Below are 20,468 nucleotides of genomic sequence, written 5' to 3' on the forward strand. Positions count from 1 at the left end.
ACCCGGGAGAATGGGGACTTCCTCCAGAAGTCTTCCAATAGGATTGTACACCATTGGGAAAGGCCACAGGTGGACATGATGGCGTCCCGCCTCAACAAAAAGCTATAAAAGATATTGCACCGGGTCAAGGGACCCTCAGGCGATAGCTATGGACGCTCTGGTAACACCGTGGGTGTACCAGTCGGTTTATGTGTTCTCCCCTCTGCCTCTCATACCAAAGGTACTGAGAATAATAAGAAGGCGAGGAGTAAGAACGATACTCGTGGATGGCCAAGAAGAGCTTGGTACCCAGAACTTCAAGAATTTATATCGGAGGACCCAGGGCCTCTGCCACTCAGACAGGACCTGCGGCAGCAGGGGCCCTGTCTGTTCCAAGACTTACCGCGGCTGCGTTTGTCGGCATGGCGGTTGAACGCCGGATCCTGAAGGAAAAGGGCATTCCGGAGGAAGTCATTCCTACGCTTACTAAAGCCAGGAAAGTGGTTACAGCAACTCATTATCACCGCATATGGCGAAAATATGTTGCATGGTGTGAGGCCGAAAGGGCCCCAACAGAGGAATTTCAACTAGGTCGATTTCTGCATTTCCTGCAAGCAGGAGTGACTATGGGCCTTAAATTGGGTTCCATTAAGGTACAGATCTCGGCTCTGTCGATTTTCTTTCAAAAAGAACTAGCTTCAGTACCTGAAGTTCAGACATTTATAAAAGGAGTGCTGCAGAGTCAGCCCCCGTTTGTGCCTCCTGTGGCACCTTGGGATCTCAACGTGGTGTTGAGTTTCTTAAAATCACATTGGTTTGAACCACTAAAAACCGTGGATCTGAAATATCTCACGTGGAAGGTGGTTATGTTATTGGCCTTGGCTTCTGCCAGGCGAGTATCAAAGTTGGCGGCTTTGTCTTGTAAAAGCCCTTATTTGATTTTCCATATGGATAGGGCAGAATTGAGGACTCGTCCCCAGTTTCTCCCAAAGGTGGTGTCAGCGTTTCACCTGAACCAGCCTATTGTGGTGCCTAGGCTACTAGGGACTTGGAGGACTCCAAGTTGCTAGACGTTGTCAGGGCACTGAAAATATATGTTTCCAGAACGGCTAGAGTCAGAAAATCTGACTCGCTGTTTATCCTATATGCACCTAACAAGCTGGGTGCTCCTGCTTCTAAGCAGACTATTGCTCGTTGGATTTGTAGTACAATTCAGCTTGCACATACTGTGGCAGGCCTGCCACAGCCAAAATCTGTCAATGCCCATTCCACAAGGAAGGTGGGCTCATCTTGGGCGGCTGCCCGAGAGGTCTCGGCTTTACAACTTTGCCGAGCAGCTACTTGGTCAGGGGCAAACACGTTTGCAAAATTCTACAAATTTGATACCCTGGCTGAGGAGGACCTGGAGTTCTCTCATTCAGTGCTGCAGAGTCATCCGCACTCTCCCGCCCGTTTGGGAGCTTTGGTATAATCCCCATGGTCCTTACGGAGTTCCCAGCATCCACTAGGACGTTAGAGAAAATAAGAATTTACTCACCGGTAATTCTATTTCTCGTAGTCCGTAGTGGATGCTGGGCGCCCATCCCAAGTGCGGTTTATCTGCAATACTTGTACATAGTTATTGTTAACTAAATCGGGTTATTGTTGAGCCATCTGTTGAGAGGCTCTATTGTTTCATACTGTTAACTGTGTTTCATATCACGAGTTGTACGGTGTGATTGGTGTTGCTGGTATGAGTCTTACCCGGGATTCAAAATCCTTCCTTATTGTGTACGCTCGTCCGGGCACAGTACCTAACTGAGGCTTGGAGGAGGGTCATAGTGGGAGGAGCCAGTGCACACCAGGTAGTCTAAGATCTTTCTAGAGTGCCCAGCCTCCTTCGGAGCCCGCTATTCCCCATGGTCCTTACGGAGTTCCCAGCATCCACTACGGACTACGAGAAATAGAATTACCGGTGAGTAAATTCTTATTTTCTACATCCCTCCTTCATGGCAGCCCTTATTCAGTGTTAGTAACCTATTCCCATAGTTGGAGACAGGAAGTTTTTTTCCAAAGGGACCGGCCACCTGGTGTATAGACAATCCTTGACTGAGTATGGTGCAGCGTCCACCGAATGTGGATAGGAGAAGATTTTGAGCCTTTATCCAGTGAAGAATCAGGAAATTTGTGAGGATACTCAAATATAATTATAAGTATATGAACTATAAAGATGTGTTGGTGCAGAATGATGAACAGAACCTGTTGTTTGAGGATAGATTAAAAAGAGGCAGAGGCTTTTCGGACCACAAAATTATGCAAGAAATTATGATGAAAGAATGGCAAAATTTGGATTAATAACAGGGCAGTCTTGCTAGGATTTAGCACATGTATCCTTTGAAGGATGACAAATTTCATATTTGGTGTGCGGTACTCAGGATGAATGTTGCAGAATTGATGTATAGAACAAACATTCCTATAGAGCAGAGATTTTCAACCTTTTACAGCTCGCAGCACTGATTTGCCCGAGTCTGCTTCTATGGCGGCACACCTTGAGATTGCTCAGGGCACACTAGTGGTTGAAAAACACTGCTATAGAGGATGGAGCTTTGTTTAAAGATGAAATGGATAAGTAGATGGAAATCTCTCTTAAAAAATTGCATATTGCTAGAGCTGTCTCTTTAAAATCTGGTTTGGCAATAGCTGCAGTTCCCCAGACTTTAAGATGTGGATTTCAGCTATGCGCACAGATATAGAGGAAAGAATTTCAAAACACCTGCTGAGAAATGTAGAAATAATGCAGAAAGCTGTGGAGTATTTATGTGAGGTCTCTAGTGATGTGGTAACATTCTCAGCAAGATCTTTTGCTGCTGGTATAGTAGCATTATGGCAGCACTCTAGCTTAGCAAATGCATACTCCAAAACTAGACTAGTAACATTACCCTAATATGAGGGGGGTAATTCAGAGCACAGAGCAATTTAGCACATCTACGATCATATACTCTGACATGCAGGGGAACGCCCGGCACAGGGATAGTCCGCCCCGCATGTCAGCCCCCCCCCCCCCCCCCCACACACACACATACAGGTACAAAAGCATTGCACGGCGGCGATGCTTTTGTACCTGGCGAGTAGCTCCGTACCTGCGCAGCTACTGCGCGCTGGCAGGGACCTACCCGCCTCGTTCGGGGTGGCAGCGGCTGCTTGTGACGTCACACAGCCGGCGCGGCCCGCCCCCGGAATGGTCCGGACACGCCTCCGTTGTCTGGACCCCGCCCGTCCCGCGACCGCCTCTGCCAGTCAGTCATTCAGAGGCAGAGCCAGTGAGATGCTGATAGCGTCTCACTGGGCTCCCGGGGTGTGCACGCGCAATGCGGCCGCTGTGCGTGCACACTCCACAAAGTAATTCAGGCTGTGATCGCTGCCGCTGCAGCGATGCAGTCTGAATTACCCCCATGGTTCATTGCTATTCGAGCGCAGACTTGAGTCTCCATACAAAAAATGATAGGAGGTAGGTCTACTAGATATCCGGTGCTAACTCCAAGACAACAGTTTAGGGAGGCAGACGTTACAGACCAGGTCAGTACAATCAATAATTACTCAGTGGGGACAAACCAGTCTTTTTATCAGACCCATAGGAGATCAAATCCAAGGCAATAATGACTACAATGGGTCCCTCCCAACCATACCCGTGGGGGGCAGGCTTTTGAAGTATGCCAAAAAAATGGAAGTTCTTCATTCAGGTGCTACTTACAGTTTTGTGCCCTAAGCGATCACTGCCAGCTTAAAGGTCTCCCGTTCAGTTTGGTGACCTCACCAAGAAGTTGAAAAAATGTTTGTTTCTCTGACGTCCTAAGTGGATGCTGGGACTCCGTAAAGACCATGGGGATTAGCGGCTCCGCAGGAGACTGGGCACAACTAAAGAAAGCTTTAGGACTACCTGGTGTGCACTGGCTCCTCCCACTAAGACCCTCCTCCAGACCTCAGGTAGATTCTTGTGCCCGGCTGAGCTGGATGCACACTAGGGGCTCTCCTGAGCTCCTAGAAAGAAAGTATATTTTAGGTTTTTTATTTTACAGTGAGATCTGCTGGCAACAGACTCACTGCAGCGAGGGACTAAGGGGAGAAGAAGCGAACCTACCTAACTGGTGGTAGCTTGGGCTTCTTAGGCTACTGGACACCATTAGCTCCAGAGGGATCGACCGCATGGAACCGGCCATTGATGTTCGGTCCCGGAGCCGCGCCGCCGGCCCCCTTACAGAGCCAGAAGCAAGAAGTGTTCCGGAAAATCGGCGGCAGAAGACTTCAGTCTTCACCAAGGTAGCGCACAGCACTGCAGCTGTGCGCCATTGCTCCTCATGCACACCTCACACTCCGGTCACTGATGGGTACAGGGCGCTGGGGGGGGGGGGCGCCCTGAGCAGCAATATAAACACCTTGCCTGGCAAAATCATCACAATATATAGCCCCAGAGGCTATATATGTGATAAATACCCCTGCCAGAATCCATAAAAAAGCGGGAGAAAAGTCAGCGAAAAAGGGGCGGAGCTATCTCCCTCAGCACACTGGCGCCATTTTCTCTTCACAGTGCAGCTGGAAGACAGCTCCCCAGGCTCTCCCCTGTAGTTTTCAGGCTCAAAGGGTTAAAAAGAGAGGGGGGGGGGGCACTAAATTTAGGCGTAATATTGTTTATGCAAGCAGCTATTGGGGGAAAAAATCACTCAGTTATAGTGTTAATCCCTGCATTATATAGCGCTCTGGTGTGTGCTGGCATACTCTCTCTCTGTCTCCCCAAAGGACTTTGTGGGGTCCTGTCCTCAGTCAGAGCATCCCCTGTGTGTGTGCTGTGTCGGTACGGCTGTGTCGACATGTGGGATGAGGAAGGTTACGTGGAGGTGGAGCAGAGGCCGATAAATGGGATGTCGCCCCCTGTGGGGCCGACACCAGAGTGGATGGATAGGTGGAAGGTATTAACCGACAATGTCAACTCCTTACATAGAAGGCTAGATGACGTAAAACAGCTGTGGGACAGCCGGCTTCTCAGCCCGCGCCTGCCCAGGCGTCTCAAAGGCCATCAGGGGCTCAAAAAAGCGCCCGTTACCTCAGATGGCAGACACAGATGTCGACACGGAGTCTGACTCCAGTGTCGACGAGGTTGAGGCATATACGCAATCCACTAGGAACATCCGTTACATGATCTCGGCAATGAAAAATGTGTTACGCATTTCTGACATGAACCCAAGTACCATATAAAAGGGGTTTTATTTTTGGGGAGAAAAAGCAGCCAGTGTTTTGTTCCCCCATCAGATGAATAAATGAAGTGTGTAAAGTAGCGTGGGTTCCCCCGATAAGAAACTGGTAATTTCTAAAAAGTTACTGATGGCGTACCCTTTCCCGCCAGAGGATAGGTCACGTTGGGAGATATCCCTTAGGGTGGATAAGGCGCTCACACGTTTGTCAAAAAAGGTGGCACTGCCGTCTTAGGATACGGCCACCTTGAAGGAGCCTGCTGATAAAAAGCAGGAGGCTATCCTGAAGTCTGTATAAACACACTCAGGTTATATACTGAGACCTGCAATTGCCTCAGCATAAATAGTGCTGCTGCAGCGTGATCTGATACCCAGTCAGATAATATTAATACTCTAAGACAGGGATAATAGTTTGCTAACATAGAGCATATTAAAGACGTCGTCTTAGATATAAAGGATGCACAGAGGGATATTTGCCGGCTGGCATCCAGAATTAATGCAATGTCCATTCTGCCAGGAGGGTATTAGAAACCCGGCAGTGGACAGATGATGCTGCCTATAAAAGGCACATGGAGATTCTGCCTTATAAGGGTGAGGAATTGTTTGGGGATGGTCTCTGGGACCTCGTATCCACAGCAACAGCTCGGAAGAAATTTTTTTACCTCAGGTTTCCTCACAGCCTAAGAAAGCACTGTATTTTCAGGTACAGTCCTTTCGGCTTCAGAAAAGCAAGCGGGTCAAAGGCGCTTCCTTTCTGCACAGAGACAAGGGAAGAAGGAAAAAGCTGCACCAGCAGCCAGTTCCCAGGATCATAAATCTTCCCCTGCTTCCTCTGAGTCCACCGCATGACGTTGGGGCTCCACAGGTGGAGACAGGTGCGGTAGGGGCGCGTCTCGGGAACTTCAGGGACCAGTGGGCTTGCCCACAGGTGGATCCCTAGGTTCTGCAAATAGTATCACAGGGATACAGGCTGGAGTTCGAGGCGACTCCCCCTCGCCGTTACCTCACATCAGCCTTGCCTGCTGCCCTCGGAGAAAGGTAGTACTGGCGGCAATTCACAAGCTGTACTTCCAGCAGGTGAAATCAAGGTACCCCTCCTTCAACAAGGCCGGGGTTACTATTCCAAAATGTTGTGGTACCGAAACCAGACGGTTCGGTGAGACCCATTCTAAAATTGAAATCCTTGAACACTTATATACGAAGGTTCAAGTTCAAAATGGAATCGCTCAGGGCGATTATTGCAAGCCTGGAGAATTTCATGGTATCACTGGACATCAAGGATGCTTACCTGCATGTCCCTATTTACCCTCTTCACCAGGAGTACCTCAAAATTGTGGTACAGGATTGTCATTACCAATTCCAGACGTTGCCGTTGGTCTATCCCCGGCACCGAGGTATTTACCAAGGTAATGGCCGAAATAATTATCCCGTACTTGGACGATCTCCTTATAAAGGCGAGGTCCAGGGAGCAGTTGTTCGGCGGAGTAGCACTATCTCGCGAAGTTCTACAACAGCACGGCTGGATTCTGAATATTCCAAAGTCGCAGCTGGTTCCTACGATGCGTCTACTGTTCCTGGGTATGGTTCTGGACACAGAACAGGATAAAAAGGGTTTCTCCCGGAGGATAAGTCCAAGGAGTTGTCATCTCTAGTCAGAGACCTCCTAATACGTATACAGGTGTCGGTGCATCAATGCACGCGAGCCCTGGGAAGGATGGTAGCTTCTTATGAAGAAATTCCATTCGCCAGGTCCCATGCAAGGATTTTCCAGTGGGATCTGTTGGACAAGTGGTCCGGGTCGCATCTTCAGATGCATCGGCGGATAACCCTGTCTCCAAGGGCCAGGGTGTCGCTGTTGTGGTGGCTGCAGAGTGCTCATCTTCTAGGGGGCAGCAGAATCGGCATACAGGACTGGGTCCTGGTGACCACGGATGCCAGCCTTCGAGGCTGGAGGACAGTCACACAGGGAAGAAACTTCCAAGGCTATGGAAAAGTCAGGAGACTTCCCTACACATAAATATTCTGGAACTAAGGGCCATTTACAATGCCCTAAGTCAGGCTAGACCCCTGCTTCAACACCGGCCGGTGCTGATCCAGTCAGACAACATCACGGCGGTCGCTCATGTAAACCGACAGGGCGGCACAAGAAGCAGGATGGCGATGACAGAAGCCACAAGGATTCTCCGATGGGCGGAAAATCATGTGTTCGCACTGTCAGCAGTGTTCATTCCCGGAGTGGACAACTGAGAAGCATACTTCCTCAGAAGACACGACCTCCACCCGGGAGAGTGGGGACTTCATCCAGAAGTCTTCCAAATGATTGTACACCGTTGGGAAAGGCCACAGGTGGACATGATGGCGTCCCGCCCCAACAAAAAGCTACAAAGATATTGCGCCAGGTCAAGGGACCCTCAGGCGATAGCTGTGGACGCTCTGGTAACACCGTGGGTGTACCAGTCGGTGTATGTGTTCCCTTCTCTGCCTCTCTTACTCAGGGTAATGAGAATAATAAGAAGGAGAGGAGTAAGAACTATACTCATTGTTCCGGGTTGGCCAAGAAGAGCTTGGTAACCAGAACTCCAAGAAATGATCTCAGAGGACCCATGGCCTCTGCCGCTCAGACAGGACCTGCTGCAGCAGGGGGCCTGTCTGTTCCAAGACGTACCGCGGCTGCGTTTGACGGCATGGCGGTTGAACGCCGGATCCTGAAGGAAAAGGGCATTCCGGAGGAAGTTATCCCTACGCTATTTAAAGCTAGGAAAGAAGTGAACGCAAACCATTATCACCGCATATGGTGGAAATATGTTGCGTGCTGTGAGGCCAGGAAGGCCCCAAAGGAGAAATTTCAGCTAGGTCGATTTCTGCACTTCCTACAGTCAGAGGTGACTATGGGCCTAAAATTGGGTTCCATGAAGGTCCAGATTTCGGCTCTATCGATTTTCTTCCAAAATAGAACTGGCTTCACTGCCTGAAGTTCGGACTTTTGTTAAGGGAGTGCTGCATAGTCAGCCCCCGTTTGTGCCTCAAGTGGCACCGTGGGATCTCAACGTGGTGTTGGATTTCCTGAAGTCGCATTGGGTTGAGCCACTTAAATCCGTGGAGCTACAATACCTCACGTGGAAAGTGGTCATGCTGTGGGCCGTGGCGTCGGCCAGGCGTGTATCAGAATTGGCGGCTTTGTCATACAAAAGCCCTTATCTGTATTTTATATGGTTAAGGCGGAATTGAGGACTCGTTCCCAATTCCTTCCTAAGGTGGTATCAGTTTTTCATGTGAACCAACCTATTGTGGTGCCTGCGGCTACTTGGGACTTGGAGGATTCCAAGTTACTGGACGTAGTCAGGGCCCTGAAAAGTATATGTTTCCAGGACGGCTGGAGTCAGGAAAACTGACTCGCTATTTATCCTGTATGCACCCAACAAGCTGGGTGCTCCTGCTTCTAAGCAGACTATTGCTCGCTGGATCTGTAGCACGATTCAACTTGCACATGCTGCGGCTGGACTGCCGCACCCTAAATCTGTAAAAGCCCATTCCACGAGGAAAGTGGGCTCTTCTTGGGCGGCTGCCCGAGGGGTCTCGGCTTTACAACTTTGCCGAGCTGTTACTTGGTCGGGTTCAAACATTTTTGCAACAGTCTACAAGTTTGATACCCTGGCTGAGGAGGACCTAGAGTTTGCTCATTCGGTGCTGCAGAGTCATCCGCACTCTCCCGCCCGTTTGGGAGCTTTGGTATAATCCCCATGGTCCTTATGGAGTCCCAGCATCCACTTAGGACGTCAGAAAAAATAAGATTTTACTCACCGGTAAATCTATTTCTCGTAGTCCGTAGTGGATGCTGGGCGCCCATCCCAAGTGCGGATTGTCTGCAATACTTGTTTATAGTTATTGCCTAACTAAAGGGTTATTGTTGAGCCATCTGTTGAGAGGCTCAGTTATATTTCATACTGTTAACTGGGTATAGTATCACGAGTTATACGGTGTGATTGGTGTGGCTGGTATGAGTCTTACCCGGGATTCAAAATCCTTCCTATTTGTGTCAGCTCTTCCGGGCACAGTGTCCTACCTGAGGTCTGGAGGAGGGTCTTAGTGGGAGGAGCCAGTGCACACCAGGTAGTCCTAAAGCTTTCTTTAGTTGTGCCCAGTCTCCTGCGGAGCCGCTAATCCCCATGGTCCTTACGGAGTCCCAGCATCCACTACGGACTACGAGAAATAGATTTACCGGTGAGTAAAATCTTATTTTTCTGGGTATGATGTCATCAACTATAGACATAGTTCCGTGTCTAAGATGGCAAATAAGAGATTTACAGTTGAATATACTAAAGTAGTTGCAAATCGTAAAAAATTAAAGTGTAGTTTATCAGAAATGTAAAGTGTAGTGTATTAGAAGTGTAATATTAAAAAACAGGTCAGCTTCGCTGTTACAGGCACAATACCTGATATTAGCAACAGATGCAAGTTCACTGGGGGCACATCTGGCGAGACATGTAGCACAATGGTGGTTGACCTCACAGGAGAAACTGCTCTCTTTAAATCAGCGAGAGACGGAAGCATATGGAAAGCAAGAAATCATTTCTAGGATCACCTGACGGTAGCTTACATGAATGAAACTGTACTCAGATAAGGTGGCAGTAGTTTAAGCGGGTTGGGTACGAAGCTGGCAGTGGGGATCCCGAGGAATCCTGGTAAGTATCTTCACACTACCCCAAATCCTAACCCTAACGTCGCCCATCCCCACAGCCTAACCCTAACCCCCCCCCCCCCCCTCCCTCCCCAGTGCCTAACCCTAGTACTTCCTCCGAAATCCGTCCGGACTCTGACCCTTGGGATCTCTCTGTTGCTATTCTGAGTTCCGTGATTTTGACCGCATCCTGTTAAATCGCCAAGGTGGTACCAAAAACCACACACTCATGGGTGAAGTAGCAAAAAAAAAAAATGATAGGCACAGAAGCACCTAAGTTCTCTTTCAGTGCTCCATGTGTCAGACAGAGAGAATGTTACAGCAGGCTTCTCAGCTAGGCTACAGTATATACACCAGGTGAGCTGCCGACACCTAGGGAAATGGTGACTATCCTTGAGTAATGGCTGGCATTGAGTAACTTGAATAAAGGAAATTATCGGTGAGAATAATCAGCTGTTATCGGTTATATTCGATTACTTTGAAAATGAGCAAATATACTTGAGAACAGATTTCCGTGAGGGTGGGGTTCCCCTTTATGTAACTGCTGGATTATTATGGTTGCTTATGAACTTTTGTCTTGTTAAGTCTATTTGTACATCTGTTTCATTTGTTCACCCCGATTCTACAAGTCTCTGGAAAATGCTCCTTGAATAAGGGAAATATTACCTTTATGGTTTGCCTATTAAATGTTTATTTACATGTAGCCTTTCAAAAGATTCCAGATGTTGTGTATGTATTGCACTAAATCATTTTCTGTTGTAATATAAGTGTTCCTGTTCTCCCCAGGAATCGGATGTCCAGTCCCTCGGGTACCTGCTGAAGCCAACCCACTGGCAGACCATGTCTCTGCTACCCGCATACTCTGCGGAGCTCTAGTCTTTCCCACCATTGCTACAATAGTTGGCAAACTGATGTTTAGCAGTGTTAATTCCAACCTGCAAAGGACAATTCTGGTAAGGATGGTGTTGGTTTAATGCTAGTAGTTTACCCTGTGAATATGTGCAATTATAGAAACCAAGTGACTATAGAAAGCAAGAACCAGGCGTATATTCACTGCCTCCTATCTATCCAGTGTATCTCTAATGAGGCCCATATATCTAGCCTATATTGGGGCAATTACCCCGTTCTACTGTCACCAGCGTTGAGGGATTGGAGAAATCCAGCATGTTAGATTTCCCTGACTGGCCAACAAATGGTCTGGATTGATGAGTCTGGGATTTTTACCATGTTGAATTTTACTTATTTCCTGCCAGATAGCTGATATCTATGTTTGGCAAATCTGATCGGCTGAATGAGGAATTGGGCCTGCAGATGTATGACCCACATAAGACACAGCCACGTACATAAGCATGATGGGAATGAATGATCACCAGTGATCGCTTATCACTGCAGAGGGTAAGGAACTGATCTGTAGGTTACATCTGTGACAGCTGCTGCTAAACTTATGTCACACCTGTCTGTACACCACCACAGAATACATCTACAGTATATAGGAAGGCTGTCTCCACCAACAAGCACATGTGTATACACATTACATATATGCATTTATATCCAACTGAAGGATTGCTAACTGGGTCTGCCTTGGGTTTTAGCTTGCATAGGTGCCACTCCAATATCAAAGTTATCACTTATAAGTTGATAATGACTAGACTAGTATTCTGCTTTCTATGCAGCTGTATGTAGTGCAGTGGTTCCCCTATGCCAAAAAAAAACCCCTAACTTTTTATCACAACAACTTGAGGAGCTGTGAAGAGGAGCCAGCAGCAAGAAGGTAACTATGGGCTGGAGAGTTGAAGGGACGGAGCTGGAGATGCAGAGATATGCAGGCAGATGGTGCTGAAGGCGCGGGGCTGGGGAGAGATGGGGATGTGTTGGCAAAACAAGGGGGTGTGATGCTGAGAGACACATTTGGGGATAAGGCTGAGATACACTGCCCAAAGGCTGGCCAGCCTGTACCTACTGGGGACGTATGGGGGCCCAAAAATATACATGCTGGGCCCCATAATGATAATGGCTGCGGATGGAAAAACAGTAGGTGGACCAACTGGATGCATGTACAGTAAACGCACGGATACTCGCATACACACTCTGATATGACAGCCAAAAACATAATAAAAATAATAGGAGTAAAATTTAAATTACATATGCTTAATGTTAATTGATTTTAACAATAACACTACATCAGGGATTCAGACGCTGTGTCACAGACTCTCATAAGCAGAGGAGACTTCCATCAGGAGTCCAGGAGTGGAGTCAATTCCACTGTCAGCTGTAGGAGATAAGACGACAGGAAGTGGAGGAGGGGGCGTTGACAATCCATGAGTGGCGGCAGCATAACATGGGGACGGCTATACTGTGTAAATGGACACTTGCTGCTCAGAGAGGCATCATGCAGCCCATCCAGATGTCATTCCATCGGACCATCCACCCATGGCACCCCTGCATAAAGGGGTGCCGCGGTGCACAGTTTGGGAACCGCTGATGTAGTGTATTATTGGGAACAGTCCCTACTGGCTAGTAGGGATACGGTTAGCATCCCGGTATTCATGTGACAGAAGCCAGGATCCCGACACCACTTGGAATCCCGGTGCCGGAACACTGAACGTCGACATCCTAAAGGTGAATATCGAGGCCACTGTAAAAGTTAGGGGAAAGGGGGGGGGGATAATTACCTTGAAAGGGGCTTTTTTTTCTCCTTTTTTTGAATTTTAAAAATCAAATAAAGTACATACAGTATATGGCAAGGCCTTAATATGCAGAACAGAAAAGCCATAATCTGCTCTGATGAGACCCAAAAGGATGAAACCAAGTAGTGTACTGTAGGTAAAGCCTGGACATAGGGGTATATCCAATTGAAGTTGGATCCATTCCGATATTCATTTGTCGGAATAGATCTGACCTGGGCTATTCAATGTCATCTCAATTCGACTCTTAAAAAAGACGAATTGAGATGCGGGAGGGGGAGAGCCGTTCTGCCCCATCTGCCCACGGCTCTCCACCTCCCCCCCCCCCCCCCGCAACGTCTCTGCCTCTCCCCGTCCCCGCATCAGAGCCGCCGCTCACGGCAGCGTCCACCCAGCTCCAGCAAGCGAGGTTTCGCTTGCTGGAGCCTGGTGGGCGCTGCTGTGAGTGGCGGCTGTGACATCCTCCAGCGCAGCTCCCCCCGTCTGCCCGCGGCTCCCCCCGTCTCTGGCGCTGCTCTCCTCCCGTCTCCGGCGCTGCTCTCCCCATCTCACTTCGACTTTTTTTAAAGTTGAATTGAGATGGTTGAAAAGGGGTCCAAAACGGCCCCATTTTCGACACAAGCACATGGATCGGCAGCTATTCCGCCGATCCACGTGCTTTTCGACAAGTCGAATTCCTCGACTTGGCAAATAATTTGGGGCTATATTGAATAGGTCGGAACCCCTTCCGACCTAACAAATTCGAAAACTGACATCTTTTCGACAGCTGGCAGCTTTCGACTTCAGTTGAATATACCCCATAGAGGCTTCAGCAGTAATGATAATGTAGAGTTTCCTCTGCAATATTAAGTGCAGAGAAAAACAGAATCAAACACCATTTTATATAGGAATCTAAAGTATTCCTGTATATTGTGCATTATCTTGTGTTTTTACTGCTTCTGGAAATGTTGGATATCTGCATATATAACAAAAGAGATCAGGATAACAGAAAGAAACTTCAATAGCTGTATCTAGATCCGAGTTTCTATCACAGCAGTGTCTGCGCTGCAGGTAGTAAAGCCCAGTCACTGCAGTGATGGCTGAATAGCATCACTTCATGACTGTGCAAAAGAGGAAACAGACTCATACATTCTGCAGCCTTCTGCTGTGTGGAAAATTGATATGAAGGCAGAGTCCTAAAACTGCAGTTCCTGGAGCCTGTCAATTGCTTTAAAATAAGGACAAAGGCAGACTTTTCCCTAGAGATTGTCATACGTGACACATTTAATTGCATCTGATGATGTGATTGTCTGCCACAAAGCATCAGAACAGTTCAGCAAATAACTACAGTTATTGGATAGTTTATCAGAACACACGGGATCAACAAAGTTACTAAAACGAGACCAAAGATTGTAAACGTCTTTATCCAGAAAACCCAAAGTATTGTTGTTAAAAATAAATAATAATAATAATTGTTACCTCTCTTGAGATCTTTTTAAAGAGACACTGAGGGCGGGATGTAATGACGGGATGCCGGCCGAACCTGGACGTTTTTTTAAAGGGGAAATCGCGTACAAGGCATGGTTTAGCCTTGTACATGATTGCCACCTTAAAAAAAAAAAAAAAAAGTCTGAGTTCAGCCGGCATCCCGCAAGGCTGACGAATTCGGACTCCATTACATCCTGCCCTAAGACTAAATACAAGGTTTTCTTATAGATAAATGTTGACTGGTCTTGAGTTGTTTATAAATGCTATATTGTTGAGTGGAAGATGTGAGTTCCCGTTTTCAGTTCTATCATAAAGGGAAACCATCCATATCATCGCTCAGAGGTGCGCTCCTTTTACAGTGCTATAAGGTGCTGTGCTCTGACACTATGCCTGAGAATGTGTGTCTTGTATTTCAGGGTGGGATTGCTTTTGTTGCCATAAAAGGAGCTTTCAAGGTGTATTTCAAACAGCAGCAGTTCTTACGCCAGGCTCATCGGAAAATCCTGAACAACCCAGAGCCAGAGGAAGTATAATCCGTGGAAAAGTCTGCGCGTCGTACAGTATCATCCGCAAGGCTGCAGTGTGTTACAGTAACTCCCCGCCATCGCACAGTCCTGGGAATGGTCAACGAGTTGCTGCCCTTCTCTTTCTATAACACACAATAAAGCACTTTTGTATGGCAGGATTCTTAAGATTCATTGGATCGCAGGATGTTTCCTTACCCTGCTGTAGACGTTCTTAATATTGTGTCATTTGAACCATTTTATTTTGCATCTCACATGCTGGTTGTAGAACCCCCCCTTAGAAATATGTTTGCCAGAAGGATAAAACGCAAGCTTTACAGAAGAAGTAGTGGAATGCCATTTCTATGGTTTGAACGCACTTGCACTATGGCTTAATCTTAGGGAATAAAGGTGAGATTGTCTTTTTTTTTCATTTCATTTTCATGCGTACACTGCTGCCAAATGAGAACACTTCTTTCTGTTGGCGATATACGCCATGGAGAAGATATGGTGAGTGTAGTACCATGCACAAGTGTAATATTGAAGCCACAAAGCAAATATTCTGTTTTCTCTTGTATCTTGTCATTTTGTTTGATTGGACGCCGTAACCAAAAGCGTATTTATAATTGTTCTGCCTGATTGGCTGTACAAATATTAGTGATTTTGTTTCACTGTTCCAGGGAATGTGGCCTGCCATCTTGTTTCGTGCAGGATTGGAGCGATCTCCAGCCTTATACTGCATGTGCTTTTTCAAAGTAACACAGATGTGTATCCAAAAGCAGGCTTCAATCTCTGTCATTCTGTTTTTAAGAGAATGGAACACTTAATAAACATGTATATTTTAGTAGTAGCTCATTCAAACTTTATGAATCTGCAGAGTTTGCCTTTTTTTCCTTTGAAATATCATACACTGTGTACTCCATACCACACGGGTTCCGTCATGCAGTGCACAGATTTGGAAACAGCAGATGGGATGTCTGCAATCACTAGTATTTACTATCTCGCAGCTGCCAGCCCAAAATGCCATCACAAACTTGCTGAGCCTCCTTTTTTCTTAAATATATCTTCAGTCCTAACATAATTCTGTTTGTTTGTTTGTTTCTTTTCTTAAGCACCAAGTAAGGATTTGTGTAGTTCAGTACATTAAAGATGGCAGCTGTAAATGCCTGTTTAACACCATCCATTTACACTGCCCCAGCAGGAAAGAGCTAAGACTAAAGATATATATTAATACAGAAAGAGGGAGAGATAATTGGGGATTATGATGACAGGTGTAGCGTAAGCAGTACCCTTAGCAGACAAAGTTGCTTGTCACTATTGTTTTTATTATGTAAAGTAAAATCCAAATGTGTTTATTGTAGACTATATGCAATTTGATTCAGTACATAGATGTAATAAAATGTATTGTCCTGATGTTTCTTTTAAAATGGATGTCACCACCCAAACTTGGGTATGGATGTAGATTTGTCAGAGCAGCTTGGCATACACACCCAAAGAGGCTGACCCAAGGCTTGACTAATCACATGGTCTAATCCTGGGACACCCTGTTTAATCAAGTACGCTCTGCTTTGGCTGCTGGACCTTCCTTACAATTGCAATTCAACTGGGAGTACTCATCCACTTTAAGTAGTTTGAAAGATGTTTTATACACACACACACACACACACACACACACACACACACACACACACACACACACACACACACACACTGTCACAGTTTTCAATGCAGCAACAGGTAAGTTTGTGACATACAGGGGGAGATGTATCAACCTTGGAGAGAGACAAAGTACAAGCTAATCATCTTTTGACTGTAATTTTACAGGCTGCTTGAAATTACAGGTATGAGCTAATTGGTTGGTACTTCCTATCGCTTCACTTTGTCTCTCTCCAAGGTTTGATGCCTCTCCCCCACATGCAGTGAAGCCATACATTATGTGGGCTGATCCAACTGTTGCAAGAGTTCAGTTTTTGAATGCTCTAGGAAGTTGTGATATTACTGGGGCATTCGGTACCGGTTTTTGTATGCTATACTGAAGCATTTTTTGCCTCACTGGTTTCTAGTGAATCAATAGTGAATCAATCCATGAATATTGGTTCACTGACAAAATGGCTACCTTGTGTCTTTGTCAACGTCTCTACTTCCTAATGAATTTATAACTGATGGCTCAACCATCAGTTTTGGTTGAGCCCACCTTACAGCCAAATCCACTCTGGCTGCACTTAGTCTGTGACTGAAAAGTTTCCAGTTAAAGTAAAATATTAAAATGTAGTAACATCTGAAAGCACAAGTAAAGCTAAATAAGTATATGACCCGGAACAAATAGCACAATCCAGTTATATTTCCTTTCGCACGTCTTCATCCAGTTACATTGAAAAGGCAATTTTTTAAGTGCAATAAAAGTTGAATGAGGCAATTTTCCTGCAGTCTGAATGCCGCACTTACATTTGGTCGAAAAAGTCACAGATATAATGAAGTGACCTCCATTAGAGCCAGAGGTGAGATCCTCTCATCTGGGACACTCAATGACGACATCTGAGAGGAGAAACAGGCTCCTTACTCTGGTTTCTGGCCTAATGATATGTGGAGCAGTATGAAATATTTCATCACCTTATATTTAGTGACCGTACTGTGTTGTTGTTCTGATATCCCATTACCTTTTGTGTTCGATCGTAGCAATATTCCGCCACGTGATTAGTTGTGCGTATAAGCCAAGAGTCTTCATAAGAAATAGTTTTTGCTGATTTTTGGCTTCAGTTTAAGTAACACTACCTGCTGTAAACATGATTTTTCTTTTGATGTTAAATATTAATAAAATATATATTTCCAAATAAAAATGGATGTTTGTGATCTTACGGTGCTTGACATTATGTAAGCTGGCAGTGATTTACTGTGACTTTGTTTTGTACGTTTAGTTCACTAGTAGCAGTTTAGTTACAGCATCAATCAAATCCACTAGCGATTCACTGCTTAAATGCAATCTATAGGTATGGCACATATCCGATCATAAATAGCATGTTGTGATCTGATTATTACATAATCACTAGAGTTGAGCGGGTTGGGTTCTCAGAGTACCGAACCGTACCGAACTTCACCATTCGAGTCCGGTTCCGAGCCTGGCACGGGTTTTCCCGCCTGACTCCGAAACCCGAACAAGGCAAAACGTCGTCATCCCTGTGTCGTATTCTCGCGGGATTTGGATTCCATATAAAAAGCCGCGCGTCGCGGACATTTTCACTCCAGTCTCTGAGAGTGTAGTGAGAGGATGTGTCTCCGTCCTCAGTGTCTGTGTGGGGGCGGGAAAGTGGGGTGGCGAGTCTTGTGCTGTGTTGTGCTGCTCAGTCCAGTGTAGTCAGTGTATTGTGCTGCATCAGTCCAGCCAGTCACAGTGTTGGTGTCCTCTGCTGCTATATGTCCCCAGTGCTGCTGTATAAGTCCCTTGCATTTTGCTGTATTGTCTTGCATCAGATCAGGGGTAGTGTCTTGTGCAGCATCAGTCCAGTGACCAGTCACAGTGGTGGTGTCCTCTGCTGCCATATATCCAGTGTAGCTGTATAAGTACCTTTCAGTGGTGCTGTGTTGTCCTGTATTAGACCAGGGGAAGTGTCTTGTGCAGCGTCAGTCCAGTGACCAGTCACAGTGGTGGTGTCCTCTGCTGCCATATATCCAGTGTTACTGCCGTATAATTCCCGTGATACTGGCGTGTAATTCCCATGATATTGCCGTATAATTCCCGTGATACTGGCGTATAATTCCTATGACATTGCCGTATAATTCTTAGAATGCTGGCGTATGATTCCTGTGATACTGCCATATAATTCCCATGATACTTGCGTATAATTCCTGTGACATTGCCGTATAATTTCTGTTATATTGCCATATAATTCTCTGAATACTGGCGTATAATTCCTGTGACGTTTCCGTATAATTCTCGGAATACTAGCGTATAATTCCTGTGACCTTGCCGTATAATTCCTGTGATACTGGCGTATAATTCCTGTGACATTGGCGTATAATTCCTGTGATATTGCCGTATAATTCTCGGAATACTGCCGTATAATTCCAGTTATCCTGCTGTATAATTCCGTATAAATCCAGTCCAGTGGTGCTGCCATATAAGTTCAGTGGTGCTGTCCTGTGCTGTATATTATTTACTCCAAATGAAGGGGTTATTAATATTTCTCTGACGTCCTAGTGGATGCTGGGAACTCCGTAAGGACCATGGGGAATAGCGGGCTCCGAAGGAGGCTGGGCACTCTAGAAAGATTTATGACTACCTGGTGTGCACTGGCTCCTCCCACTATGACCCTCCTCCAAGCCTCAGTTAGATTTTGTGTCAGGCCGAGGTTGGATGCACACTAGGGGCTCTCCTGAGCCTTTAGAAAGATAGATAGAAATTAGGTTTTTTATTTTCAGTGAGACCTCCTGGCAACAGGCTCACTGCAGCGAGGGACTAAGGGGAGAAGAAGCGAACCTGCCTGCTTGCAGCCAGCTTGGGCTTCTTAGGCTACTGGACACCATTAGCTCCAGAGGGATCGACCGCAGGCCCAGTCCTTGGTGTTCGGTCCGGGAGCCGCGCCGCCGTCCCCCTTACAGAGCCAGAAGCAAGAAGAGGTCCGGAAAATCGGCGGCAGAAGACATCAGTCTTCACCAAGGTAGCGCACAGCACTGCAGCTGTGCGCCATTGCTCCTCACACACACTTCACACTCCGGTCACTGAGGGTGCAGGGCGCTGGGGGGGGGGGCGCCCTGAGAAGCAATAATAACACCTTGGCTGGCAAAAATACCACAATATATAGCCCCAGAGGCTATATATGTGGAAAATACCCCTGCCAGAATATAGGAAAAAGCGGGAGAATAGTCTGCGGAAAAGGGGCGGAGCTATCTCCCTCAGCACACTGGCGCCATTTTTCCTTCACAGATCCGCTGGAAGGAAGCTCCCTGGCTCTCCCCTGCAGTCTACACTACAGAAAAGGGTAAAAAAGAGAGGGGGGGCACTAAATTTAGGCGCAGTATACAATTATATAGAAAAAGCAGCTATAGGGGACATAACTCAGTTAGTCCCTGCATTATATAGCGCTCTGGTGTGTGCTGGCATACTCTCACTCTGTCCCCCCAAAGGGCTTTTGTGGGTCCTGTCCTCTGTTGGAGCATTCCCTGTGTGTGTGCGGTGTGTCGGTACGGCTGTGTCGACATGTTTGATGAGGATAATGATGTGGAGACGGAGCAGATGCCTTTAGAAGGGATGTCACCCCCTGCGGGGCAGACACCTGAGTGGTTGAGCTTATGGAAAGAAATGAGTGCACGTATAGACTCCTTACAGACCCAGATGTCGACACTGATACTGACACCAGTGTCGACGACGATGAGTCTAACCTGATGCCCACTAAGGCCATTCACTGCATGATTGAGGCAAGGAAAGAGGTGTTACACATTTCTGATATAAATACAGGTACCACTAAAAAGGGTATTATGTTTGGGGAGAAAAAACTACCCGTAGTTTTCTCTAACGTCCTAAGTGGATGCTGGGGACTCCGTCAGGACCATGGGGTTTAGCGGCTCCGCAGGAGACAGGGCACAATAATAAAAGCTTTAGGATCAGGTGGTGTGCACTGGCTCCTCCCCCTATGACCCTCCTCCAAGCCTCAGTTAGATTTTTGTGCCCGGCCGAGAAGGGTGCAATCTAGGTGGCTCTCCTGAGCTGCTTAGAATAAAAGTTTAAGTTAGGTTTTTTATTTTCAGTGAGTCCTGCTGGCAACAGGCTCACTGCTACGAGGGACTTAGGGGAGAGAAGTAAACTCACCTGCGTGCAGGATGGATTTGCTTCTTAGGCTACTGGACACCATTAGCTCCAGAGGGAGTCGGAACACAGGTCTCACCCTGGGGTTCGTCCCGGAGCCGTGCCGCCGACCCCCCTTGCAGATGCCGAAGT

At 46.8% G+C, this 20,468-nt stretch overlaps 1 protein-coding gene across 1 annotated transcript in view; it reads left to right on the plus strand.

Annotated features, from left to right (window-relative positions):
• MARCHF5 (membrane associated ring-CH-type finger 5) overlaps positions 1 to 15,386 on the plus strand; it is a 211,247-nt gene extending 195,861 nt beyond the window's left edge. Inside the window, exons 5-6 of the mRNA XM_063962041.1 lie at positions 10,669 to 10,835; positions 14,450 to 15,386. Coding sequence (XP_063818111.1) covers positions 10,669 to 10,835; positions 14,450 to 14,566 — 284 coding nt within the window. The 3' untranslated portion in view covers positions 14,567 to 15,386. The remainder of the gene's footprint in view (positions 1 to 10,668; positions 10,836 to 14,449) is intronic.
• The last annotated feature ends 5,082 nt before the right edge of the window (positions 15,387 to 20,468 follow it).

Source organism: Pseudophryne corroboree, chromosome 3 (genome assembly GCF_028390025.1).
Source record: "Pseudophryne corroboree isolate aPseCor3 chromosome 3, aPseCor3.hap2, whole genome shotgun sequence".
Classification (NCBI taxonomy): Eukaryota; Metazoa; Chordata; class Amphibia; order Anura; family Myobatrachidae; genus Pseudophryne; species Pseudophryne corroboree.